Source organism: Stegastes partitus, unplaced genomic scaffold (genome assembly GCF_000690725.1).
Source record: "Stegastes partitus isolate 25-593 unplaced genomic scaffold, Stegastes_partitus-1.0.2 Scaffold499, whole genome shotgun sequence".
Taxonomy (NCBI): Eukaryota; Metazoa; Chordata; class Actinopteri; family Pomacentridae; genus Stegastes; species Stegastes partitus.
In genome coordinates, this window is record NW_007578230.1 from 335,143 (window position 1) to 362,876 (window position 27,734).

At 40.3% G+C, this 27,734-nt stretch overlaps 2 protein-coding genes across 3 annotated transcripts in view; both read left to right on the forward strand.

Moving 5' to 3' along the window:
* Positions 1 to 673: 673 nt before the first annotated feature.
* tbc1d19 (TBC1 domain family, member 19) lies at positions 674 to 22,511 on the forward strand. The gene is made up of 21 exons (XM_008287424.1): positions 674 to 1,652; positions 1,801 to 1,873; positions 2,023 to 2,068; positions 5,664 to 5,739; positions 5,907 to 5,981; positions 6,399 to 6,462; positions 7,392 to 7,438; positions 8,217 to 8,327; positions 8,771 to 8,843; positions 9,742 to 9,780; positions 12,741 to 12,853; positions 15,442 to 15,516; positions 15,609 to 15,671; positions 18,005 to 18,089; positions 18,305 to 18,349; positions 18,629 to 18,661; positions 18,780 to 18,889; positions 18,976 to 19,067; positions 20,055 to 20,170; positions 20,325 to 20,395; positions 21,458 to 22,511. The coding sequence occupies exons 1-21, from the start codon at positions 1,557 to 1,559 to the stop codon at positions 21,530 to 21,532; spliced, it is 1,578 nt and encodes a 525-aa protein (XP_008285646.1). The 5' UTR covers positions 674 to 1,556; the 3' UTR covers positions 21,533 to 22,511.
* Positions 20,194 to 27,734, forward strand: part of stim2b (stromal interaction molecule 2b) — a 52,060-nt gene continuing 44,519 nt past the window's right edge. Inside the window, exon 1 of one of the 2 annotated variants that reach the window (XM_008287422.1) lies at positions 20,194 to 20,395. Coding sequence is in view for 1 of the 2 variants with exons in the window: in XM_008287421.1 (XP_008285643.1) it covers positions 26,367 to 26,499 (133 nt within the window). In the remaining variant the exon portion in view is untranslated. Of the gene's footprint in view, positions 20,396 to 25,411; positions 26,500 to 27,734 lie in introns of those variants that run through there. The other variant, XM_008287421.1, reaches the window with a different exon arrangement.

Consider the following 27,734-nt stretch of genomic DNA (forward strand, 5'->3'; position numbering starts at 1 on the left):
AGTTAACTGGCTTTGTTGTATTTTGGACGGTGCAGTTTCTGCAAGTATAAAGATGCAGCGAATTGGGAAGAAATAATAAGGAAACAAATTTTTAAAAAAGCGAGTGAAAGTCATGCATGTCCAGAATTCACATGTACCTGTACCGTGATTTATCACATGGGCATTTTATAGTGAAGTCTTAAAATGTATTTATATAGAGCACTTTTAAAGGCCAAAGTGGCTGGCAAATGCAAATTACAATCAAATGAAAACTGGCATGAAACATGTGAAACAGCAATCCACATTTAAAGTATGTTGAGCATGATAGCAACAGCCTGACAGAGTTTAAAATGACTTTATTACATGAACTGCATTCAACTCGTATAAGCATTATTGACAAAATGTTCTTAAAGTATCAAAAGTAAAAATGCAGTTTTGTGTAAAATCTTCCATGTTAAGGGAGTCTCTATTATTATACAACATACATGATCAATATCAGTGCATTATAGTGTAATCAGCTCTTATGCTTTTAAGATGGAAGTTAATTGAGATGAAGCTAGTAGAACTGCTTTATTGTTTGGTAGTAAACAGTGTAATATTGAACTTTTAAATGTAGCATGAAATGTACATTCCAATGTATAAGTTCTCAGGTTTTCTCTTGACTTTTTTTTCTACCCTCAACCTAACTGGTCTAGGCAGATGGGTGCTTTCACCAAACCTGGTTCTGCTGGAGGTTAAAGGTTTTCCTCTGCACTGTTGCCAATACACTTTCTCGTAGGAAACTTTGGATTCATTGTGTGTTCCATGTATAATTGTGAAGGGTCTTAACTTAGTCTGGTGTTCTGGCAGAGTGTGTAATATAGTAAATCTCAACACTTCAGTTAGTCAGGTTCATTTTATTTGTATATAATAATGGAGGGCATAAGCCTTGAATTAGTTGCGTAAATTTGTATAACATTGTAGTATCTTTACGTTAATAAATAAATTGTTAAACAGTTTTAAATGTGCTATATGGATGATGGGGCCTTAACTTGATTTGGCCAAACTGACATGTCAAGCACAGGTACCGCAAAACAAAGCTGAAGCTAGCTGTGCTTTCATGTATGTTTACACTTGTCATTATGTCATTTATTACAAATTGTGAGATTGGTTCACACACAACTAATCATATGTGGTCACATAATGTGCATTTATCATCAGGAAAAGCCACATATGTCCATAGTCTGCAGCACATGTACACGTGAGCTGGAGTTTCACACTTGATAAATTATTATTATTATTTACAACTGTATTAATATTCATAAGCAGTATTTTATATGGGAAAACAGTCTAAATTTACCACCCCTTGACATTCTTCTAAAATCCCCTCGGAACCTGTTTCTAGGGTCGGAACCAAAGTATCGGCGCTCTTGTTTCTCATTTCGCGTTTCTCTCGCACACACGCAGCCCGTCCTCAGTTGCTAAGTAACCTCTGCGGGGGGGCGGCTGCTGCTGCGTCTCTGGATGCTGACAGAGCAGCTACAGTACACCGAACCGAACCGTGCCGTGCCAGAACCAAAGCAGCTTTGACGGACAGGATGGACGAAGGCACCGAGTTGTCTCTGACCATCGCTCACATCGTCCAGCGGCTCAAAGGAAGTCATTTACACTCTCAGATAGAGAGACAAGCCAAAGTAAGTTAGCATGTGGCTAACGATGCGGAGCAGGCTGCTGGCAGTCACAAAGTGCCTCAGCGGGTACATGTCTCGACTGGTTTACCCTTAGGTACAGTAACTTATTAAATGTCCAACGTCACTTCTTTCCTCTCCCAACTGTTTTTAGGAGTGTTTACATCAACCTGAGATAAAATTGGAGTCTCTGAGAGAGGACGTACGCAGCTTCCTCAAAACGTCAGGTGGGCATCACAGTGTTAGCTTCTGCTACACACACACACACACACACACTGCAATAACCCACTTTCCAATATGGCAAAATTACATTTTTTCTATTTCTTTTTCTTTTTCTTTTTATGGAGTACTAACAACATATGTCATTGTTTTTCAGGCTGGGAAAGAAAGCTACAGAATGCAGTGTACAGAGAACTGCATATGTAAGTGACATCTAGCATTAGCAGACACACTTATTGAATAGACCTAAATGACATCAGTTAATACTGCAAATGATGCAGAAAATTCTAAGTATTCTATAATGTAACTATACATGTATTCCTGTGTTTTTCAGGAGACACTCAGATGAAACCTGCATACTTGCATTACTCATAAAGCTTGGAGAATGTTTAAATGTCCCCTTATATTAGTGGCAGGTGTTTAATTTGATAGACAGGGGAAAATAATATATTTTTTGCCATATTGCTATCACACTTGTAATCACAAAGTCCTTTTTTGGGGGTAAATACAAAATTTATTTGCAAAAATAACATACAAAACAAATAACCAACCTAAAGATTCCATTTTTGTGACACTTATGTTAAACGATAAGCGAGTGCTCTGTCCTGTCATTTTAAACACTAAAACAACAAAAATGCAGAACATATTGTAAACCACAGACACAAACTATTAGGCACACCAGTCGTATTAAAACAATCTAATACAACAGCTCTGCCATTCGTTCTATGTTTGTGTAGCTTCTACATTTACACTTTTTGTTGACATTGTCAGAAAGGTGATTATTGTACTTTGTGTGTACTATTGAGGTCATAGTGGGTGGTGTACTTGACTGCACTCAATTTAAGTCAGGTCACCTAAAAATGTTCCTTATATTTTGTCCACCCCATTAACATACATGAAGGGGGAAAAATACGAGGAATATTTCTCGACGTGGGCTGCAAGGTGGCTTGGTGGTTAGCACTGTTGCCTCGCAGCAAGAAGGTCACCGGTTCACGTCCCGATGAGGACACCCGGGATCTTTCTGTGTGGAGTTTACATGTTCTCCCCGTGCAGCGTGGGTTCTCTCCGGGTTCTCCGGCTTCCTCCCACACAGTCCAAAAACATGTTGAGGTTAATTGGTGATTCTAAATTGTCCGTAGGTGTGAATGTGAGTGTGCTTGGTTGTCTGTCTCTAAGTGTAGCCCTGTGATAGACTAGTGACCTGTCCAAGGTGTCCCCTGCCTCCACCCTGAGTCATCTGTGATAGACTCCAGCCCCCCATGACCCTAGTGAGGATTAAGAGGTGTGTAGATAATGGATGGATGGATTTCTTGACATAATGCAATCCAGACACTTTGTGGTGGGATGAATCCCACCTAAGACTTCAGATTTACTATATTAAAAATGTAGACTCAACAGTAAGAACTCAGTGCAACAGAAGTCAGTACTTCATATGTCCACCCTGATTTTTGATGACAGACTCGAGCCTTTTCAGCATGGAGGATACCAATGTGGTGCAAATATCTGGAGAGATGTTCTGTCATTCTTTGGAGACTATGTTTTGTTCTTTTCTGGAGGTGTTGTGTTGCTCTTCTTTCTCTTTTTAATACCCCTGAAGTGTTCTTTTGGATTCAAGTCAGGCGGCATACTTGGCCAGGTCATCGTTGTCACTTTCTTCTTCTGTAGAAACTCCTGTGTGATTTTATTAGTGTTTTTTGGATTGTTATAATGGAATATTCTTCTTCAGCCAAGTTTCCTCAGACTGGGACTCATCTTGTCAGCCAGTATTTTGGTCCATCCACAAACATTAATGGTGTCATCTCTGAATGACATCTCCCCAACACCTTTTGTAGTCATGCAGCCTCATATCACCACTTTCCCGCCTCTGTGTTTATTTGCCAGGACTATGCGATCACTTTGGTTCACGCCAAACATGCTGGAATCCGTTTGAGTTGAACAAATGTACCTTGGTTTCATCTGATCAAAGCATGTAAGCTTGCAGTTTTCTGCCAAAGAGCGAGCATGGTTGTTTTTCTTGTTTTTCCTTGGATGCTGTCCATATAGGTTGATGTGACGCAATGTCCTTCACACTATCTGAGCTGTCACAGAAACCCTGATTTCCATTAATTACCCTGTGCCAAGTCTAAAGCCCTGGCCTGCTTGTTTTTCAGAGCTACTTTGTGCAAATAGTGTTCAGTCTGTGGTGCCATGTTAGGAGGACGGGCGCTGTGGCTCGGGTATTATGGCTCGTACTATACCTCCTGATTACTGCTGCCACGGTATTTTGCTCATTTTTAGTAGGCCATCAATCTTCCTGCATGCTTTTCCATCTTTGTGAACTCTCACAATTGTTTTCTTTCCCCAGTTTTTCTCAGTTGGCAGTTGCTTTCCACGTAGAGCCTTAGACATGCAGATAGACACAACCCATAGGTCCAAAACTGAGGAAGCTGTAGTGTCATTTTATAACCATGTGAATGCAAATAAGCTAATCACAGGTGTACTCAAATTTGCCTCAGTGATAGCAGATGTTCTGACCTGTATGAACACATGTGTATTCACTTTTGCCACATTGTGTTTCCACTTTGGGCAATGCAGTCTTTCTAAAATATGAGCTGTTGTATTGGATTACATTAGATTTCACTTAATAATGTGAAGAAGCTATGAGGCCCACCAGGTGATCCAAACATGCATAACTGTATCCAATAAATAGCTTGAAACTACTAAAATAACCTTGACATGCACGTAATGTGATTGTTAAATTTGATTTATCCACATTGTCAAGTATGATCGCTTGTGTGTAGCTGCATGCATTTTACTACACAAACATTCCACCTGATAGAAATACAGCGATGTCACATGTCAAGTGTTTTCGTCTTGATTATTTCCATATAAGAGCACTTATTTCCAGTCAGGGAGATGTATCTGACAAATAGGACAAAGATTCAGACACACTCGCTAAATGTGCAGCTTGTGTCGACGTGTCGGGATTACAGATCATTTTCTTCCTGAATTATTGTGGTTCCAGGTATTTACGCTTTACGCATTGTTCAGAGACACACAGAGAAATGTACACATGCACATGGACTTGTTGCCCTGCCCTGCAGCAAATGTTCTGTCCCTTTCCCCTGTCAGTATTATTGGTTTCACATGTTTACTTTTATTATTTTTTCCAAAAACACTGATAGGCCTTTTGCAATAACCTGGATTTATGTGTTCTTGTAGCTGAGCTCTTTATTAGAATTTTCCAGCTAAACAATTGGAAACCTCTTTGTTCTTCAATAAACAGCTTTTAAACAGAGCACTACACACGATTATCTTTAATGGCAGCGTACCCTCCTTGCTCGCTTTTCAGCTCAGACTGAAACATAGGACCCTTAATGCTTCGCTTTTAAAGGATGACATATAACTACGACTATTGCCTCCTTCCTATGGCCAGTTAGCAAGCCCTACGTGCTCTTATAGGTGTTTAGATTAAGTTGAATGCTGTTTAACGCACCGGGACTTTGAGTCATTCAGTATGCGCCAATATGCTTAGTGGGAAAAAGACATTAGACAATTGCTGCATCTGCTAGAGATATACTCTGACTCATCTATTTGTAGAGCACCGTTGGTGGCTGACTGCAAAAACTTTTTTGTTTGACAGCTTCCTTCTTCTGAGCACTTTTTTTCTGTTGTTTGTGCCTTCATTGGCTTTAATTTCTCAAAGCTGTCAGTCTTTTAGTAAAAACACAGTGGCATTTTTATGTATTTCCTTTTTCAGCCCTTCCGTTATTGTACTGTAACGCACCTCGCCCACACTCTTGCATTTGCTTATTCCAGCCAGCTGCCCCCGAGCCATCCCACAGCTCCTCCAGAGCATCTCAAAGAGCCACTGGCCTACATGCGCAAGGCACAGGTCAGTCTGTCTGCTCTTATCTCCGTCACTCCTCACTTGTGCGTCTTCTACCTCTCTGAGTCTTATCTTTGTCGCTTGCCAAATTCAGAGCCTGTCTTTTTTTTTTTTTTAATCCCTTAGTTATTTGTAACATGACGACAAATGAGTGTGTGTGCTCTCTCACACAGGCCAGCTGGGAAAAGCGTGTCCTCAAAAGCCTGAACAGCATGAGCACAGAGCTTGGAGTGCCTTTGGCTCGCATGGTAACTAAAATATTGTCAATCACAACTAATGTAGCACAATTACAACAGATAATAAATTGGGCTCACTTGCAATATTTATTCTAGTGCCCTCATAATACTGCATTTTTCCCATGTGTTAGTGTTCTTGTGTTAGTTTAACCCTCAGCTGACTGAAGCTCTGAGCTGTGGCCAAGTCTCACGTTGGCACACAGCTGGTTGAGCCCTGTTTAGCAACAATTCTATGACTTTGAAACGGATGCTAGCCAGACTGTTTTGTTTGGAATCAGCGCATCAGTTTTATCATTTGGTTCTGCGCTCACACGATTGTATTTATGACTAAAGAACCACAAGTTCCGATGTGACATTTTTAAGATCGGTTTTCCTTCTGGCTGTATGGCATTTGTTTGTTGAAATTGTTTCTTTCCTCCCACTCCACAGAGGCCTGCAGTGGAGCAGAAGGAGCTCACCAACAAATGGAACGAGATGGGCACAGATGAACCAGGTCTCGAGACATTACCCAGCGGTTTGGCCCCGAGCAGTCTGCCTTTTATGAAAGATTAGTGTTGATGTGTCTAGGCGCTGGTGTATTTAACATCAGCTTAACACATCCTAAACCAGATCTCAGGGTCTCAGCCCCATGTTTGCTTTTTAAGCTGTATTTATCCAGGGAAGGCTCTCTTAGGGACCAGGCTTACCTCTGCAACATCTGAATAATATATAAGACAGAACAATATGGAATCACAGATTGTAGCTCAAACATGAAAAACAAATGTATTTTTATTGTTAAAAATAGTGTTTGTTAGCACATAGTTCCAGAAGACGCATCTCATAACTCACTATGAAATTCTCTGTTATTGGATCTCAATGAACCAACCATTTTCACCTCATGGCAGTACGTTTACAAGGAACAAGCTAATCTCATGTCCTAACAGTGCTATCACAGCTCAACGGCGTATAATAACATTTAGGATGTGCCGTCTGCTGCCTGTAAACACTTTGGACTGTGAATATAGAAGCTGTCCAGACTCCTTGTACGGAGCCACGATAACGAGCAGCACCCCTCCTTCCGTCCAAAGCCTCTATGTGCCCTCGTCCTGGCGAGGACACACTACTTTAAATTTACAGACGTGCTATGAAGACGGTAGATGGAAGTCCTACTTAAAGCCGGCTGCAGCTGCTCTGTACTGTCCCTTTGACTTTTGTGAAACGCTGCCAACTCTGGTTGCGCAAAAAACATTCAAAGGAAAGTTGATGAAATTGGCTTCATGGCTGGATGCATTTGTATAGTCTAGATTTTGCAGCTGTTAAACCTGTTCTGAAAACTGTATATTTAAACACTGTGTTCATGCGTCAGGTGGCAAACTTTTCTGTGGAAGTAGTACTATTAATCAGTGTGTCACCAAGATTGTTTATGTGTTCATATCTTTGCAGATTTAAGCCGCTTTAGGCCTGTCTATGCGCCTAAAGACTTTCTGGAGGTAAGCAGATCAATTGCTGCACAAAAAGTTGTAAACATATGTTTCCATACACTTGTAAAGACCTTTCATATCTTGGCAGTATTTAGAGTCCAATGATCCTGTCACTCCTAATTTTCTATGATGGAACAATGCAAACAAATCCACTTTTATCACCAAAACCAGTCATGTGTTTTGGTTCTTTCATAGCATTACTGCAGGTCTTCCAGAAATATGACAACATCAGCTGGGTCAAAAATATACATACAGCAATTCTAACATTTGGCTACATGTCTCTTGCTTCTAGTTGCCATTTCTTTACCACTTTTAATGTGTGTTTGGGGTCATTGTCTTATTAGAACACCCGACTGGGTCCACAATCTAACCTTCTGGCTGATGATTTTAGAATAGAATAGAATAAAATAGAATAAAACTTTATTGATCCCTTCGGTGTAAACCTTAGGGAAATTGTTGAAAATTTTAGAAATTAAAATTTTAGGTAGATATGGTGTTCTTATGTCTAAATAGCTTAATTTTTGTGTCATCTGATCACAGAACTTTCCTCCAGAGGTCTTTTTCTTTGTCCATGTGATCAGCAGCAAACTTCAGTCGACCCAGAAGGTGCTGCTTCTAAAGGGAAGAGCTTCCTTCTTGCACGGCAGCCTCCCTCATTGGAAACTGTGATATAAATGATCTTTACAAGTGTGTGTAAACTTTTGTTCTCAACTGTGGTGTTTGGCATTTGTATTAATGAAGAGCTAGAATAGAACTCCATTATGCGTCTTTATTGCTGTCTGACCAGGTTTTAATTAGTTTGCGGAACCCCAACCATGACAGCAGCGAGGACGTCAGCACCAGGAGCCACTGGGGTCTCATCCAGGTCCCTCTCAACGTCAGAGACATCCCACAGCTGGTAGGGATGTGTGTAGCAGACTAGTTTGCTGTGAAATATGTGTCTGCAGGTATTGAACAGGGATATAAGAGGATTCAGCTATTTAACAAATAGTATGTCAGTCCATTCTCTTGTGAATTTCAAATACAAGCTTAGGACCTGTCTGATGACCCACATATAACTATTCCAACTGATCATATCTGACTATTATTGACCTTCCTCTCTTTCTGGGTTGAATAAACACAAGTGTGCTTTAGTATGCACAAGCATGCGAATTTATATATACATGCTCACATATGCTAAATCATAGACACTGCCATTAAATTATTTAATTTATATGTTCATTCTGTAGGGTTTTTTTGCTTTTATGGTTCCTTTTTTGTGCTTTTTATTAAGTGGACCCAGGAAAAGTTCCATTTAAAATCGGTGTGTGTGTTTTGGTGTTTTTTGCGTTACCCTCTCAGAGACGGGCCTACTCCGAGCTGAATCTGACCACTGGGCAGCTGGGGATTGACGACCATGCACACATCCATCCAGGTATTCACAAAAAATGCAAAAACACTTCATCATGAATTATGTCAGTTAAAGAAACTCACTCATTTGACAAAGAGTAGGCTGAGAAGATCGATACTAGAGCTGCACAGTTGATCAGACGGTAAGTATGATCACAAGTTGGGCTCGTTACAAATAAATGAATGTGATGTTGACGTTGAAAATGCTCCACAACACCTAAAAATATAAGATGGAATATCTTGTTTGTGTAATCTGAACAAAACTTCCACCATTAAAACTATATAATGACACGGTGCAGTAACTTCCTGGAGCCTTTTTGGTAACCATGATAAAAAAAAGTAATGGAAATTGTTGGTGCTTGTACCTTTGTATGTTTTATATAAACATGAGAGTGACGTCGATCCTGTTTTCTGACTCCAGCAAAGAATAACTTTGTGTATTTATGATACTAGTTTAGCCATTTGGTAACTTAAGAATCCTTTTACAGTTTATAACCTTTTGGAGAGCCTTTTTTAATCCTATTAAATAAATAGTTTGTGTGATCATTGTATATACTACTCATTCAGAACCTTTTTAATACTAGATATAAACCCACCTCGAGTAGTTATCGGTCAGAAATACTCTCAGACAAATGTGTTTACCTAATGAACAGAAGAGTTTAATGGTCTATAAACCGCACTGCCCTCATATCAGCCCTTGCTCCCCCGTTGTGCCACATGGCTGTCTGGGATTTCTCAAACAACATGTCTGTGAAGTCCAGATATTGACATTGTTACAGTTTGGTGTTCGGTCTTTAAATAGAATCGTGTCCACCGTTGCTGTGCTTGTAAATCAAACAGATAACATTAGTTTGAAAAACAAAGCCACTACCAGATCATTACTGATGAATCTGTCATGTTCATTCCTTCTTATCCTTGTGCAGACTTGTTTGAAAGCGAGTACGTTCAAATCGGGAAAAAGGGTAAGTAGTTTACTAGATTTTATCTCTCATTTCTTCCTGAAAATGGTTTGCTCTTTTTCTATTTTTTAACTGAGGTATTGCAGAGATCCAGCTTATGAGAGATCCAATGTTTACATCTTGGAAAGAAAATCTCCAGAGGCAACCAGAAGTATCATTACTTTGTCTTTATTTATTACTGACCACAGTTATTATTCATCCAGTCAGTAGTGATTTGCTTTTTCTTGATATTAATTACAGCAACGTAAGGATACAGTTGCAGCCTTGAGTTTGTGTTGGGTTTTATACTTGTACTTAAATTAGACCAGCACATATTCTGTTTTTATTTTTACATTTTTAGTCTGGACATTTTTATAAAAAAAATCTAATTATATCCTTTGCGACCCATTTATAAAACCTGAAAATAGGCGCTGGTAAATCAAGTCAGACAGCAAAGTGCAGAGAAAGTAGCAGAAAGTATTCGTTTGGCTCAGTCACTGACCACCACATCTGAACAGAAAATCCCTAACGTCAGCTCCTGCCATTAATAACTGCTACTCTTCGCCCTCTCAGGTGCCGTAATCGGTAAGAAGGACACTCAAACTGTTATCTCATTGCTCTGCTATGAACCCAGTGTAAACCTCAACCTCATTATGGACACCAATCAGACATCAATCGCCAAGAGCCTTAAAACACAGGCTGTATTTTATATACACAGCCACGCGGCCTCTGACCACTATTTCACCCGGGGTTGGCTGTATGTTGGCTCCTGAGCTTCAAGTTGTAATTCAGGCCAAGAGTTAAGTGCACCCAAATAGGAAATTTAAGAGGCAAGGAGTGTGTTCGTTTATGTTATGACTGGCCAGCACCTTAAGTCAAGGACTTTGTGTTTTTGGCGACTGTCAGGGCGGAGATTTAGGATAGAATGGCAAAGCTGAGGAGTGCGTCTCCAGCATGTGCTGAGCGTTTTTTGGAGCGTTATGTAGTCATCACCATTATGGAAAGGCCTGTGTTATGATTTTTTCTGTTCATACATTTTCAGAGGGATACAATAAAATTCACCACGCTCCAGCTCCTTTACTGTAATCGGCATCATAATTTTAAATCAACATATTTGTGCTACTTTCCCTGTTTTATCTTACTGTTTTTTGGATGCACCAGAGTCCTCATTATTTGTACTAATTGAAAACATTCCAGGTTTTCTTGGAGATTTCAGAGTTTAACTGTTTGTTGCCATGCGGACATTCAAAATGTGCAGGTGGTCACTTTCCCAGCGGATGACCAGGCTCGAATATGTTCCTACGTAGTTTGTCATTCTGCAGGAAAATCACACGGCTTCTAATGTTAGAGAGCTCCAATCAGGACTTTTTGGGCCGATCTGTGGAAGCAAAACCTCCTGATACTGATCACAGGGTTTATTATTTAAAAGCATTATTTATTGAATTATTTGTAACCACATTGTATATGTAGGAGGGGTTGCTTGATATGTTTTTTTTTTCAGGTCTGACACCAAAGATGAGTTTTGGCAATTAAGGAAATCAATAACTGAGATTTGAAGACAACATACAGATGCATTAAAAACTTCTTTTATGCTTTACGTGTGTCATTAAAAGTGACTTTTTATTTTTTTTTGTCAGCGTTGGTAGGGTATTACTCATGTAACAGACTGTCACCCTCTAATATCACAGCTCAAATTTAAGAGATGGGGAAAGTATTGTGAATTGAAAACTGTTTATTTGCAGGCAACATGTGCAACATATTGCTCTCTTTCTCTCTTAGACACAAATTAAACCACTGTGGCCTTTACAGATTACGCTGTCCAGTGAACTAAAATGAATAAACTCTGTGAAATAGAAATATACCAAATTAGTCAAATTAATCAAGTTAGCAACAAAAGGCAGTCACAATAAAGAAGTATGGTAAAGTTCACAACAGGAAGAAAGAATAATAATAACATAAATAAATAAATCACACAAACAGACTGCTAAGTGAGTGGTGATTGAATTACTAAATGCTCCTGCGCTCTCTCTGCTTCAGTAACAGCCAACTATGTTACCCTTCCAATGATTGATGAGGTACTGAAGTATTTTGATTGCTTTTCTCCACATGGAATTTCCGTGGAAGAGACTTTAATAAATTGCAAATTTATCTTATTTTTCAAATACCTGGTAGAATTGCCAGACTAATGAAGCCAGTCTAAGTTGCACTTAGTCAAATTTAGTCTTCATGGAGACCATTGATCAAACTATTAAAAGTAAAATATCGACCAATGATGCTGTTTTATGTTCGTCAGTTGCATGGTTGGTTGGCAATTTGTTGCTGCTCCAGTCATTGGTTGTGAGACTTTGGTTTTTAATTTACAGTGGTCACAAGTGACAAACATGAGGTAATAGGTAATGGTGAAACTGTATTGCAGCAGTAACAGTGAAGTTGTACCAGTTAGTGCTACTATCACACTTACTGGATATTTCTGCAGCTACTTTCTGTATTCAGCTCTTAATAGTTTGGTCTATCACAGTCACAGTTTTCCAGAGCACACAGCAGATTTCTTCATATCAAATCAAATCAAGTTTATTGTCATTTTACTGTACATACACAGTCGTACAGGCAAGATGAGAGAGCGTTTCTTCAGGATCCAATAATAATATGGCTAGTTTTGTATGGTTAAGAGTCCAAAATCCTCAAATATTTAATTTCCAATAATAATCCAGGGTTGAAAAGCTTAAACAAGTGATTTTTGGGGGATTTCTCCCTGATAAATGACTTAGAGTTGGATACATTGTAGGCAATATCCTTTTTGCTTTCCTTTGCATTCGATGAGAAGATCAATGCCTTTAAAAAGATGGAGCTAGGAGATGCTTAACATAGCATAAAGACTCAAAAAGAATGAAGCAGCCGTTTCATGCAAACACCTCTCTTCTCACTACTCTTCTCACCACTCTTTCTCACTTGAGTCTCATTTTTTCTGTCTCTGTCTTGTCTAGTGGTTGCGGAGCAGGACAGTGCAGCAGCGCAGCAGTACAGCAGGCAGGGCTGCTCCACCGGGCTCCGGGCAGACCTGTGGGCCCTCATCCTCAACTCCACCAACCAGCCGCAGGTACAGCTGTGTGATACGTATACACAGACACACACATGCATGGTTCAGTTGCACTCTGGTGGCTGCTGCCAGTGTTGGTTGTAAAGCACACACAGCTGCAGTGATTCCCAAACTGCATGTTTACTACAAGCTCAAGTTTTCAGCTGCAGCTATGTTCATAGCTAAAGCTCCAGACTTTTTGGGGGCCTCTTGTGTGTTTGTTTCAGCGGAGAATCCTGCCAGCACAACTCATTTTATGTCCGAGCATTTACACTGTGGTGTAAAAGCCAACATATGATGTATAACAGCAGCAGACTTATAATTTCTACATGATCTGTGTATTTGCTGCTGTGCTATTTGTCTTAGCTTGCTGTGGCTTGTCCAGAGAGCACAAATGTTAAGATAATCAAATGCTTTAGCATAGTTAGCCCAAACAGCTGCCTGCCTGTGTGGCAAAGCCCTGTGTAAACGCTGGAGTCCAGAGGCTCATGTTGAGGCTAAGTCGATAAAACAGTGCTGGTGATCGGAGGATTGATTCGTTAGGGAGAGTTACAGGGAACTTACTGAGGTCTGGAGAGTGTTAGCATGGCTCTGGACACCACGAGGGCATACACATTATGCAATCAGAGTTGGCTAATGACAGTGTGAGTTTCGAGCAGTGATCAAGAACATATTTGCATTCTTTACTTAAGTAAACAGATTCATGCCACACTGTGAAAGTACTCTGTTGCAAGTAAAAGTCCTGCATTGAATAATGTTATCAAAGTAAAAGTATGTAAGTATTACCACAAAACTGCACTTATGTATTACAAGTGAAAATACTCAATGCAGAAAAATGTGCCCAGTGAATAATATACTACTATGTATTGTATGATTTATAAAAACAGGTTTTACTGTCATAGTTGGTTGTTTTAAAGCTTAGTTCAAACTATTTTGTAACTAATAACTGTTTTCATGATGGACTAGTGATTGATTGATTAATTAATTAATTGATTGGTTGGTTGTTAGGTTTGTAAAATTTGTGAAAATAATCAGAAATGTCATCACAGGTGCTCTAAACGTTTATGAAAAATAGTTGCCAATATTTTCTCAGTTGAAAAATTAGTTCATGATTTAATCGTTGAGGCTGCAAGGGTGCTCGGTGGTGAGCATCGTTACCTTGCAGCAAGAAGGTCGCTGATTCACGTCCCGGTGAGGACACCCAGGGTTTCTACGTAGAGTTTGCATGTTCTCCCCGTGCAGCGTGGGTTCTCTCCGGGTTCTCCGGCTTCCTCCCACAAGTCCAAAAACATGTTGAGGTTAATTGGTGATTCTAAATTGTCTGTAGGTGTGAATGTGAGTGCGCTTGGTTGTCTGTCTCTAAGTGTAGCCCTGTGATAGACTGGTGACCTGTCCAGGGTGTCCCCTGTCTTAACCCTGAGTCAGCTGGGATAGACTCCAGCCCCCCTCGACCCGAGTGAGGATTAAGAAGTGTATAGATAATGGATGGATGGATTTAATCGTTTTTAACGGTACAAAGCACCATATGATAAGTCGTTCATACATTTTGTGTGCAACAATTTTGATTTGTAAAGTAACTTGTAACTTCAGATGTCAAATAAAATAGACTGACATGAATTTAGTGAAGCAACAAACAAAATATTTTTCCCTGAGATGAAGTGGAGTAGAAGTAGAAGCTAGCAGGGAAGTACCTTTATTTTGATCTGAAGTGCAGTAAATTCCATCGCTGTTTTTGACAAAATTCCCTGCATTTTGTGTCTCGTTTAAACATTTTGAAAAGACTTGAAATAAAAGCGAGTAACTCCTGAAGTCAAATGACTCTTTGATAAATATTAATTATCCAGCCTTGTTGCATCTATAGCTGTAGCCCTCAAATGTTTACTTTGAAAAGTTTATCAAATCTTTGGTTGATAAACTTGATAAAGTTTTACCAGACTGTACTCAACACTGTGTTGTGTCCCATTTCAGAGCTGCTTTATTCTGTAGGAATACAGCGTAGAAAGTGAACTGCTTTGAACCCATGTTTCCACTTAATACCAGCGAGATATAAGTACATATTTTAGCAGAACCTCTTCCATTGATGCTATCCATATTACCACAGTGGCTTCAGTGTCCTCTCTCAGCTGTCAAAACGGCCATCTCTGTTTCTGTTCTCACATCCGCTGCACTGATCATTGCCAAGGTGCTTCACAGCTGTCACAGAGGACATTTTTATTGCTGCGTCCACCCCTGTTGCCTGTTCTTTGGTTCATTTATGATAACCTGTCTCAAACCGGAGGCCCGTCTGAGTTTAACCATGTGGTCGGAAACACGATACCCTTCTATAAAGTTGTGCTTAATCATGTTGTCATCACAGTCAGCGACCATGTAGTAAGTTGATTTAGAAACATCCGTAAAGAGGCTGAGGATTTCTTTTTTACATCAAAAATGAGGGTACCTTTTTATGAAATATGTTTATTTAAAAAAATTGTCCAGAAAATTGCATGATAGGATTAACACACACTTTGTTGACATTTTGTCAGCAGTTTAATTAATCACATGCTGCAATTTTGATGTGCTCCTGTGGAAGTTATTGCTCACTTTAACCGTTTGGGTCTCTGCCATTTCAGGATGTGATGCACTACGAACAGCTAAAGGCTGGAGTCATACAGCATGACCTGCTGGTAGACAACCTTATCTATAAGGTAAGCTTGTTGACACGGTAGCTGTTAAGATAAGCTGGAACATTTAATCTCTTTTTTTTATCATTTTGAAATAAATTCCAAATGCCCAACAGGATGTGAAGCTCACCGCCAGTAATGATGACTACTACTTTGTGTTTGAAGACTTCCTCTATCAGGTGGGTTCTTTTGTCTCAGATCAGCTCCTGTCATTATTCACTGTACTAGTAGTTGTTTTTTAAGATAAATTGAAAGAAGTAAGCACTTTGACATAGGTGAAACTTTATCCAGTAATATGAGATCTCCTTTTTTTTTTTTTTTTTTTAGCAGAGGGGAGGTTTCCAAACTCTCAAATGAGCTCACACACCAATTTAATACATCCACTACTTTTATTGTGAACTTGAAAAAAAGTTTTACTGTGCATATGACAATGAAAATGTGAGTTTATATATTTCAAAAATCATCGTTGTATCAGACAGCGGGCAGTGTTATTTGATGGGTTACTTCAGAGGAAACACCAGTGGCAGGAACTTGTCAGGTGTGCAGTAAACATTAAAAATGTTCCAGATATATCACACAGACATTGATGGGCTGGATGAATGAACGAATGAACTATCCTTACATACATTGTGCTTTTTACAGCAGGAGATGAATAGAAGCTGAGTTGATTCAGTATATTCACTCAATTGGAGCCAAGTGATTCACTTTTTTTGTTATTCTATAAATAATCTTATTTTTTTTAAAAAGCAGATAGGCTAGATAAGACATGGGGATAAAAACTTGTTTCTCCTTCAAATAACCTTGTTTATTTTCACTGATTAAGACTGGATTTATATTTTTAATTGAACAATACATTAGCCATCATTGTTGCATGTCTTGATAACCCGTACAGCTAAAAAGTAAAAAGTCCTATTAAATGAGTCCTAATTACAAAATGCTCTGATCAGTCAGAAATATGCGTGGTTGTAAATATTAATCTCTATTTGCAGACTGTGTGGGCTAAAATGCACAAGAGGCCTAATTGTCCTTTGTTTAGTAGGCATCCCACTGAAATAACACAATTATAAGATCAGTGTATATGATGGAAGAGTGGCATTAGAACGAGGACACAAGATTTTATGGCCCAAATTTTAGCCGCTTACTTTTCCCCACTGGCTAGCTACTCCTTATCCTCGTGAAAAGTCCTCCTGTATGACGGCATTCCTCTTTATCTATCATGCCGTATTCTGCCCAGGATATGACCCGACATTATTTGCTTCTCTGGTAGTCACTACTCGGCTGATAAACACGTATTTACAGTACACACGGCAACTGGTTTATTCAGCAGCTGCGAGCCCATCATGCTCCTTGGTGGCCGACCATTGAGTACACAGGTGTATCAAGAACAAAGCACCAGTGTCCCTGTCAATATTGACTAATGGTAAACTCACTAGGCAGTGAAAGAATTCACTTTTATTTAGGGAGGCCAGTATTCACAAAGATGTTCTTAAGCAGCTATGTAAGCAGCGGGTATAGAATGTTTTTCAGAGCACTTGTGGAGGGTAGTTTTCTAGAAATGGTTGAGAAAAAACTATCCTCTATCCATTTTTGGTGCGTTCATTTAGATTTATACAAATAAATAGCGTTCAGTGCTGAAAATTCAGTTAATAGATAAGTTCTCACCTGATTAGCCCCGTCTTGTAGACTTTTACTTTAAAAAAAACAAAACAAAACACTGACCTATAACATAAATAAATTAAATCAGCCAAATTATACTTACTTTTTTTCTGATTTGCAAAGATGAATAAAAGGTTTTGGATCATTCTATCTAACAGAAAACACTTCAACTACAAGGATACGCTCCCCTCGTTTTGTACCCAGCAAGTAATCTCAAAGGTCAAACAGGATACAACCTAGACACATGCTACACTCCAGTCCTCAGCTGTCATCATTTTTGGTATTTTCCCATTAAAGAGCTTGCATGATTTGCCGCTGGTTTCGTTTTTTTCCGGAACAGATGATTTTTCCCCAGGTGTAATTCATCTCAAGTAGACATTGGAAATGAAATCTGTTCTCAAAAAGACACAGAAATTGGACTGTAATGGAAAGAGCTCCTACTTACATGGTCATTTTGTGAAACAAGGAGCCACTCGAGGCTCGGTTACTGTCTGCTTCACTACATCCTCCAACGCTGGCTCTAGGTGGCCTGCTTTAATAGAAATCTTACCCAAGAGGAAGCGAGGCCACTCAAGGCCATCACCAGCATCAGAACAAATAACAGTGTTGGCTATTGTTTGCCTTATCTCCTGTCGTCAGGCAAGGATACTATTACATGTTTAACATGTAAAACATATAATGTCTCAGAAAGAAAGAGAGTGAGAGAGGAGGGAGAGTGTGTTTCTGCAGTATTCCAGATGGTATTTGAGCATTGTGAACTTTGATCAATTAACCTTATTTTTAGTCAATCCAAGTGAATGTGTGTGTCTGTGTGTGTCTGGAAGCAGTATTTAACACAAACCCCGTGTGTTCTCAGGTGTTGTTGTGTTTCTCCCGAGACACCGCCGTCTTGGAGCACTTCAAATACAACAGTGCCACTCCTCCCAAATCCTACATCCAGGGTGAGATGACGAGCCCTTCACCAAGGACATGTACATCTACACACACCTCAGCTCATCACTCAGAGGAGTAGCACTTCACTATGATGACCTTGCGTGATGCTTATATGTTCTCACACGCAGACGCCTGTGCTTATAGATGGGTGGATGGTAATTAGAAAACCAGACATGGTGCGCTAAATCTTGGTAATGAATACCGTTGTGTATATGTCTCGCAGGGAAAGTAGGAGATGAGGAGAGTGCTGTTGTTTATCCCCCCAATGGTGAGCCTGCATCTTGACATTCACGTCACATTATTTGATATATTCGTTTAAAGATCATCATGAAATAGTTTTCAATTATTTTGTGTGACAGTAAAACATACAGTGGGGAAAGATTCATGTTGAATAATAAACAGCAGAAGTAGAATGTTTTGTCTTACTGGTTCAGATACATGAAAGTTTTACATGGAACGCTAAAATAAGTGTTTCTTAGCTACATCAATAACATGATGAATGTTTATGTGTCGGAAATGCACTGATGTCACAATCTCATTTCAATAGGTGTCATCCCTTTTCATGGATTTTCAATGTATGGTGAGTATCTTTCTCATTGGATAACATTCAATACTTGTCCAGAAGGAATGTTATGAGCAACATAGAACAGAAAGTGTGTGATTTTGTTGATGTGTGTGTGTTTTCTTTTTTTCCACAGTGGCACCGTTGTGTTTCTTGTACAATGAGCCGTCCAAACTGTACAGCGTATTCAGGGAAATGTACATTCGCTACTTCTTCCGACTGCACTCCATCTCCTCCTCTCCCTCGGTGAGATTCTGCAAGATCAAAATTTTTCGATCTTTATGTTTGCGTCTGTTTATCGGTCTTCACTTTACATGGTTGTGCTCCTGCAGGGTATAGTGGCTTTGTGCCTGCAGTTTGAGCGGCTGCTCCAGACTCACCTGCCGCAGCTGTTTTACCACCTTCGACAGATCGGTGCACAGCCGTGAGTACCCGGTGCACTACTTTATCCTCCTGCCTTTGTGGTCCTGTAGCTCACCAGCATCATGTGTCATCAACATTACTTTAAGACAGGCTTAGAAGAATCATTCACCTGCTGAAGCTAAATATGTATCTACTCAAAGCATTTGCAAAAGTGAAAGTGCATGTGTTGATGTTCTGTGGTCCTTCACTGTAATTTGCACATCTTTAGTTCAACTAAAATCTTGGAACAGAACATGCAGCTAAACGCAAAAACCATCTGCTCTGGGACTTTTTTTTAGTCACTACAAGAAACAGTAACTTTAATTTTAGTCCACAGAGTATTGGTGAAACTAAGCACAGTTCCCATAAACTGGGAAAGTGTTATATGACCAGTTTTCATTGCCATGGAAACTTGCTATTCAGAATGAATTGTTCTTCTGCTTCTAAGAAACTTCCTTTTCTTGGATCAGGCTCAGTATGACTGTCTTTTTTTTATTTTTTATTTTATAGAGCATTTCAACCTTGTCACATCATATTTTCATCTTGGCCCTTTATGCAGCATCACAAGTGACCGCAGAAGATCTATCTTCTCATCTTTTTACATTTTTTTCTGCTCTGTGTGTTTCTATTTGCATCAGTAATTTAAAGTTGTATTTCTATGTTAAGCTGTTGTTTTATCGTATAGAGTCCTACACTGTTTTCCATACATCCTGCACATAGATGTTATCCTTGTAATGTTGCAGTCTTTTTGCAGCCTTATACTTGTGAGCTACTGCCATCTTGTGTTGAAATACTGAAATCACAGTACCATTGCCAGCCTTAAAGGAACCTAACGATTAGCATAGTACAAGATATGGTTTATTTACATACCAATAAGTTGTATTTGAAAGTAATATAATGGTAAGATTGGGGAACACATTTAATTTGATTTGCCACAGTCAGTTTTCAGAGAATTGTTTGGACTTATCGTAGATCTCTTTACAAACAGATGTGCTGTTTTTGTCCTCAGTTTGCGTATAGCCTTTAAGTGGATGGTACGGGCCTTTTCTGGCTACCTTTCTACTGATCAGCTGCTGCTTCTTTGGGATCGAATCCTTGGGTATGATTCACTGGAGGTTGTTGCAGGTAGGCAAATATTACACTCACTCCAGTGCAAGCCTTGATATTTGTACAGACACATTTTCTCATTCGTCATGCTTCTCTTATCCTTTTCTATCTTTATCTCCTTCCTTTGATTGTCCTATTATTTCTTCCTACTGTCTTATTCGTCCTCCTTCAGTTCTAGCAGCTGCTGTATTTGCCTTCCGCGCTGAGAACCTGATGGAAGTGACGTCGCTGGCTTCAGCAGAGGTATGTCAGTCTCACATTCGGTTTCTGGTGTGTGTGTGTGTTTGAAACTTTGTCCTGTCCATATCCCCCCACATACACATAAATAGCTGCTAATGACCAGCCAGTACCAGTAACCCAGTCTTCTGAATGCACATGTCTGACAAAACCCGACACTTAAGACCCTCACCCTCTTACCCCGCCCTGTGTACCCTCCCGCCACCACTCACCAGTATTCCTCTGCATCCATTTCCCAACACCGCTTAGAAGGAGCAGGCTTCTTCTTAAATCCATTCACTGCTCAGCCACGATAAAAATCAGCTGCTGTCTTTTTCTGCAGACTGACTTTGAATTCATGTCATGCAAATTTGTCAAGGAAACAACTAGAAGAGTAATGACTACAACCCATGGTACCTTCTGCACTGTCACTCATGTTGCATTATTACAGTAACTAGTATCGCAATTCTGCCGCATGCCTTTACTGTATACTGCACCCACTCTCCTAAGGTGGTCCCACTATCATATGACTGAAACCAGGAGTAGCTGATATAATGACTCGCCTTACTCTTTCCCCTTTTCACCCCCTCTTCTCCTGAGGGTGAGGGGGTTAAACTACAATATGACGCATGGGGCGACATGGGGCAGATCTGCTGGTCTAAGATGATGGCCAGCAGTGTTTGCTTGCTCATTTACCACCTGCCCCAGTAGAGAGAAGATATCATAACACACTGCTCCTTATCTTATATTTAGAACCTCAGGCCCAGCGTTGAAATATTAAACCCTCTCTCTAAACATGATAGGGTCCCTAAATTTAATCTCCCACCGATCCCAAAAGGACAGGGTGGGCAGCGGTGTACTCTTAGGCATGGATTGTCGCTTCCCAAGGATCCTGCATCATCATTATGCATGTCGTCCTGCGTGGTTCTTTTTTTAAATCTTGAAATATGTCTCTTGAGAAAGGGGGGAGGGTGTGCTTTATGGCTTCCCAGGGGCTTGGTGGGCTATGGTAAGATTTGCTTTGGTCAGGAGAGGTGTGGATTTAGATGACAAATCTTATTTGTGTTTTCTTTGACAAACACACTGCAGGCTGTCCTCGCCGACCTTTCAACTCTGAAGGTCATGCCACTCATCCAGATCTTTCTGTTTGCCACTGCCATCTGAAGAATGCTGAGACGGCGGAATCGGTCGTGGCACATACATACAACCAGAAAGATTGTGTTACACTAGAAGAATGCCACTTTGCTATGCCATAACCACACTAACTTGACTAATCACTCAATAAAAAACGGGAGACTCATATGTGGGATATCAAGAAATAACAGAGGACATTACACAATTCATCTTGCACTGGTTCAAGCAAAAAGCCAAACCCATCTTTAGCATGTATGCACCATAAATAGTGAATATCCTGTATCATGTTATTAGATATTATACAGTAAGTAAGTATAGCCTATAGACCAGTAAGGCTAAGCTAGCCTCCTCAAGCCATATGCTCTGCAGGGAAGCTGATACTCACAGCAGTGCTTGGATCAGCTGAGAAGCTCATTAGGAGACGAAGCAGTAATTGTATTGCGATAGCAGTATGCGAGAGAGAACAACAGTAATGTCTTCAAGCTTGGCTAATGAAGTGTTAATTAGCTCTTGCAATTTATTCTGCTCTGTGGCCCCTACTTGTTATAACGCTATTAGATAATGCTGTTGCTGATGACTGTGAAGATTGGAAGTGCTACTCTACGCCAGCATGTTGAAAGAAATCGTGGAAAAGCCACAAAGTGAATTTCACTGTTACTCATATAATCAGAAGCTGCTGTGTACTTACACAGTTTATTGTATTTATGGAGGAATAGCATATTACTGCACTCTTAAGGGACATTTAGCACCTTCAGTGCCAATATTTATTTTCTATCATTGCGAAGATTGGTTGGCTTTTAATTTTAAAATATGTATTTAATTCCTGAATGTTTCACCTGTTCTGTAATGTTTTAAAATACCTCATATGTCGCTTGTGATTTCAACTGAAGTCAGATCCATTTCTTTATTATTTTATAGTCAACAGTATTCTTTACCAATCAATGTCAATGTGTCATGTTTTGCTGCAGCCTAAAATAGCACATTTTAAATAAAATGAAGTTTTGTTGAACGTCTTCTTCCAGGTTATTCTGTAAAATCATGCTCAACCTCAACTTTTGAATGCTGACATGTTTTCTTGTCAGTATTCTTTCAGTGTGCGGCTGCCTGATCTTTGCTACTCCTTTCTCTCAGGTTGTGTGACAGGGTCAATATTTGGACAAGGCGTACTGTACTCTAGAAGCTCTCCGTAGTCATGTGTAGAGAAGGCAGAATGGGTAAGTGACAGGAGGCAGCACTGAGGGACTTTACTGACCCCCCCAGCCCTCCTCCTACATGTAGCATCTGCTCTATTCCTCCTTCGTTGTTGGCTGCTTTCCTCCCTGCTGCCCCCTCCGCGGGCTCGTATCGAATTATGCTGTTCTTCTCTTTCGTCTCTCCCTCTGCTGGTTTCTGCTACATCTGCCACCTGTTTACTAAGACTCCCACGGCTGACTCTTTTATCAGTCATGCACCTCCTTTGGCCCCCATGAGTCTGTTTCTCCAGAGACTACTACCTGCTGAGCAGTTGACTCCTACTGCAGTCCCTCCTGGTGGCCAGTGTGTTGCATTGCAAGGCAATGTGCCTTGTTTCCATCAACACTCTGCAGCTGGCCATCGCTGAAAGATTTCTTGTTGATAGCCGTATCAAGTACAGTGAGCTTAATAAGCGTTTGCACAGTAGCGTGTTGTTTGATGTTTTGGCTCCATGGTCCTGTTGATATGAAATGACTCAATTCAGGGGTGAGGTTTTTAAACCATATCCTCTAAAACAACTCTGTGTATGGTGCAAGGAGGGTTAGATATGAACTTTATACAAAAAATAACGGTGTAGTTTAATATGCAGTAGCATGGTACTGACATACAGAAAACCTGTCGACACACACCTTTGATTCCCAGTACATTCAGTTAAAAAGTATGTTAGAAAAAAAAGACTGAGTTTTGGCAGTCTGTTTCATAAAATGATCCCAAACCGGGTCAGTAGTCACTAAAAGTTATAAACTGAAATACTGTACGTGGACAAAATGTACCGTTTTCTTCAGAGCTGGTGTTTACACAGAGTCTACACAGGAAGGTTTCCCAGTGGAAGCATTCCCATTAATCACATTTGTTTTGACCAATCTCTCTGACTTATGCATGACAGTCTAAACAGCTGATTGTTAGTAGCAATAAAGAACAAAACGTCAGCACTGCCTTGCAAACCTGGAGAAATATGTAACTTCAGGTGAGGTTAGGACTGTCAGAAGGTCAGTGCTTGCACTTAGTTTCCTCTGGATATCTGTTCCAGTACAACAAATGAATGTCCTCTGCAACTGATCTTCCTTTATCCAACCATCCTGGCATTTGTTGTCATCTTTGTATTTGTTGGGGCCTTGACAGGAAATCTTCACCTGTTGTTTTAACACAAGGGAGCATATAGCCCTCTGATGAAATTATACTCAAATCTATTTATCTTAAACTCAGTTTGCATGGGATGATCCTGATGCGTCCCAGGGATCCACTATGGGAAGTCTGACTTTTAAAACAAACAAAACTTGAAGTTCACATTTTTTTTTTACTCAGGGAAGGGATATGAAATGTACTGTGAGTTCCTTTTTTTTTTTTTTTTAATGCGGTTTGTGTTCTTTGACAAAGAATAAGCAGTACCCCCCCAAAAGGCAGCATTACAACACTTAAGATGCAGTTAAAACAAAAGGACTACAGATGCACACATACAAACTGTGAATATTAGTAAATAAGGTAAAATACTTAAAGCAATAAAACTTGAATAGTCAAATACATCCCAAACTTGCAACAGGTGCTGAGCCAAAGTGCCCCCAGACAGAAGAAACAAGAATGGGACAATGGATCCAGAATCTGAATCAGATTTTACGGCCAAGTGGGTTTTCATATACAAGGAATCTGATGTAGTGTTTTGACGCATAACACTGAAATCTGACAAATAGAACATTTTTAAAGGAGGATTTCAAGATTCGGAGGACAGTAGGTGTTACAGGAAGAAACAAGATGTAAGCGTTACAAGTGCAAGAGTAGTAAGTCAAAGGGATTATAAATAACGACAAATTACATAGTATATGGTGAAAATAACTTGGGATGTGCAAAGGATAATAATCTATTTAAAAAGCTATGCATTGAGATCCTGAATTGCACCCTGCAAGTTCAAACACAAAGGTCTAAATGACACAAAATACAAACTTTACTCATTTATTGGTACATTTGATCTCTTATTGGTACATTTAGGAATAAAAAACTAATTCTAACTTTGTGGTTTTGTTAATACTGATCACCAATTATTTTAGTTTTTATTATTACAGTTGTGGTTGTAGAGGGTGTTTTTTTTCAAGAGGCTGGAAATTGTTCTCTATGCTTAGAAAATGGATGAAATTGTGAGAAACGCGTCGGTATTTCCCTTTAACGTGACCGTATTCCCCGCGCTAAGTAGCTTTAAAAGACAAAAAACGAAGGGACTGTGCGGGGCAGCCAATCAGAATCTGCCATGTTGGGACAGTCCAGCCAATGAGAGCGCTCAGAGAGCAGGAAAACTTGGATGGGCCGGAGTGGGAGGTGAAGAACAAAGGAGGTGTATTACTCCCATCCCCGGTGGCACCATGGCAGGAACAAACGCCAAGTTTATCTGGAGGGTTATCCAGCTGTTACCACAGCTGGCGTGCAACACCCGCCTCCGGTGAGTTTCAGTTTGTGTTGGTTAACTCTGCAGGAGGAGGAGGAGGGGGGAAGCCAGGAAGTAATGCCCGGCACCCTAACAAGCCTCAGTGAAATTCCCGAAAAACAAAAACAAACGCCGGCTGTGGCGTCCTGCACGTGGCGGCGGTAGTCCGGAGGCCAAATTAGAGTCTCCTCCTCGTGATGTCAGCCCCGCTTTGCATACCGACTTCCGCCCCGCTCGGCTCGACTCTCCCTCCCTGCTGGTCTGCATCAGCCGGCGAGCAGCTGATATGACAGGAGGATACTGTATCACTCCGAGCCATGAGAAGCTCACTTAAAAACTTCACCTAAGGACCCAGGCTGGTGTCGAGAGGACGGAGAAGAAGAAGAAACGCTCTGGTTGTTTTTTTTCCCTCTTTTTGATGCAATGGGATTTGCTACTTTCGTATGAAGAGGCGGACCTATGAGACGCTACGAGTTCAACATGCTGAAGCTGTCCCCGGTGTTTGTACACTGGAAGTACAGAGACTGTTTTCTTCCAACTCACAGCTCCACGTAAGGATTTAATACAGCGTTTTGATATCACCGGTAGCTCACGGATACCCACGGTTGAAGAGCTGCTACGGTTTTTTCCCCTCTCAGTGTGTTTTTGTTTTGGACAGGGAATTCCTTCAGATAGGGCTGCATGTGCTTCTCTTCCAGCTGCCACCACACGGTCGTTTTTTGCTAGCTGATACACATTTTTTTGTATTTATAAAATTAGATATGGGGTGCTTGCTTGCTGTAGCTCGCAGCAGTCATCCCTCTCAAACAGCCGGTAAAGCCATTAGAGACTATTAGTATATTTTTTAAAACGGGGTCTTCTTTCAGAGTAGTTTGACCCACCATGAACTATTATTTTGTAGGTGTTTTTCACGCTCCTGTAAGATTTTGTGCCAGCTCTTGTTTTTTTTAGCTGTTAGCTCGTAGGGTTTGCAAACAAGTGTACTGCGGGGATTTTTTTTTTTTTTTTTTGAAGTTGGTGCATTTTCTCGTGACACCACTCAGAAAGACAGATTTTTTATTATTAATATTTTATTTTTGGCTGGATATTGCTGCTGTGTTGTACAGACTGAACCTGAGATTTTTCTTTTTTTTTTGTTGTGGTATTTTTCGGGATTGCCCCAGCGTTTTAACCCACCACTGGATACGAATTACTAAGATTTCCACCTCCTTTTCCACCATGAGTTACATCCACAAGGTACTGAATGTATTGCTACGTGGACTCGTCATCTATGCGGTACTGGGCTTGGAGTGCACTTACTCGAATGATCTAGCCAGCCACTCGTCTGATGCTGACAATGTAGCCACCACAGGTAAGCGCAATCCATGTCGGATATACAAGTGTCTCCAATTTATTTACGCATGGACAGTATTGCCTCCCCCCCCTTCTTCTCGTTCCCTGTGGCTTTCTCGGGGAAAGCCGAGGAATACCCCTCCTGCGCAGGAGCTTAATGGAAAGTGATGCATCTTATGTCGACAGTCACCTTTTTTTCCTCTCTCTCTCTCTTTCCTTTCACCTCTCCCCCTCTGTACATTGCTGAGGAATGCATGACATGACAGGAATGCAGGCTGCATCTTCACTGAGGACAAGAGTAGGATTTACTGTAATGGTGCATGTCATGTGTCACCAAGGATGTTGCATAGATAAATCCATACACACGCAGCAGTAGTATGCTGAGTAGCACCGCATTTATTCAAGTGATGATAAAGTCAACCCACCGATGTGCTCTCTGTTTACACTGGTATGTGTTTGGAGCCATGCTGATCATTGCCAGAAGGCCACAGGTGACCCCCCCACCCCCCTCTTAAACTGTATTGACATAACCTAATGAGAGGAGGATTTCCATCTATTTGCATCTGTTTTTAACCAGGCAATATTGATTGGTTGTTCATTTAGCAGGCTTTTGTACATGGTGGTTGCCTTAAGTGACGTTAATTAAAGGTACACACTTTTCTTTAGTTTCTTTGTTTCAGCAGGGACAATGCAGATACATATTTTTACATAGGCAGAAGGTCTGAGGCTTATCTGCGACTTGTCTTTCTGTTTAGGCTTGGGTATTCAGAGGAAAATACTTAAGTGGCTGACTTGTCTGTGTGAATGTGTAAATGCAGCTCTCTTTGTGGGTGTGTGTTGTATCCGGCATGTAGACACAGGTCTATATTTGAATGTAAATGTGTATGCGTAGGCGTACGTAGACAGTATGTGGCCAGTAGTTCCATTCAAAATCTGTTTATCTTTGTTTCTGTTTCAGCCAATGTGAAAAAAAAATAGTGTCTGATATCGTATGTGTAATTCAGGGCTATTTGATCTCAGCTGACTGAACTGGGTATTATCTGATACATCTGAAAGTTAAGTAAGCTAAGCTCTCTTCCTTTTAGCGGTGGGTAGTGTTGTTTAATACTGTTGTTTCTTTTTAGGTGGATTACTTCAATTAATGTTCTTTGTACTCTGCTTTTGCTTTGGAAACCCCTTGCTTTCATCCACTTAAAGACCACCGCCATCTCTGCCACTAGCAGACTGTGTAATTGAGAGTAACCATACACAGGC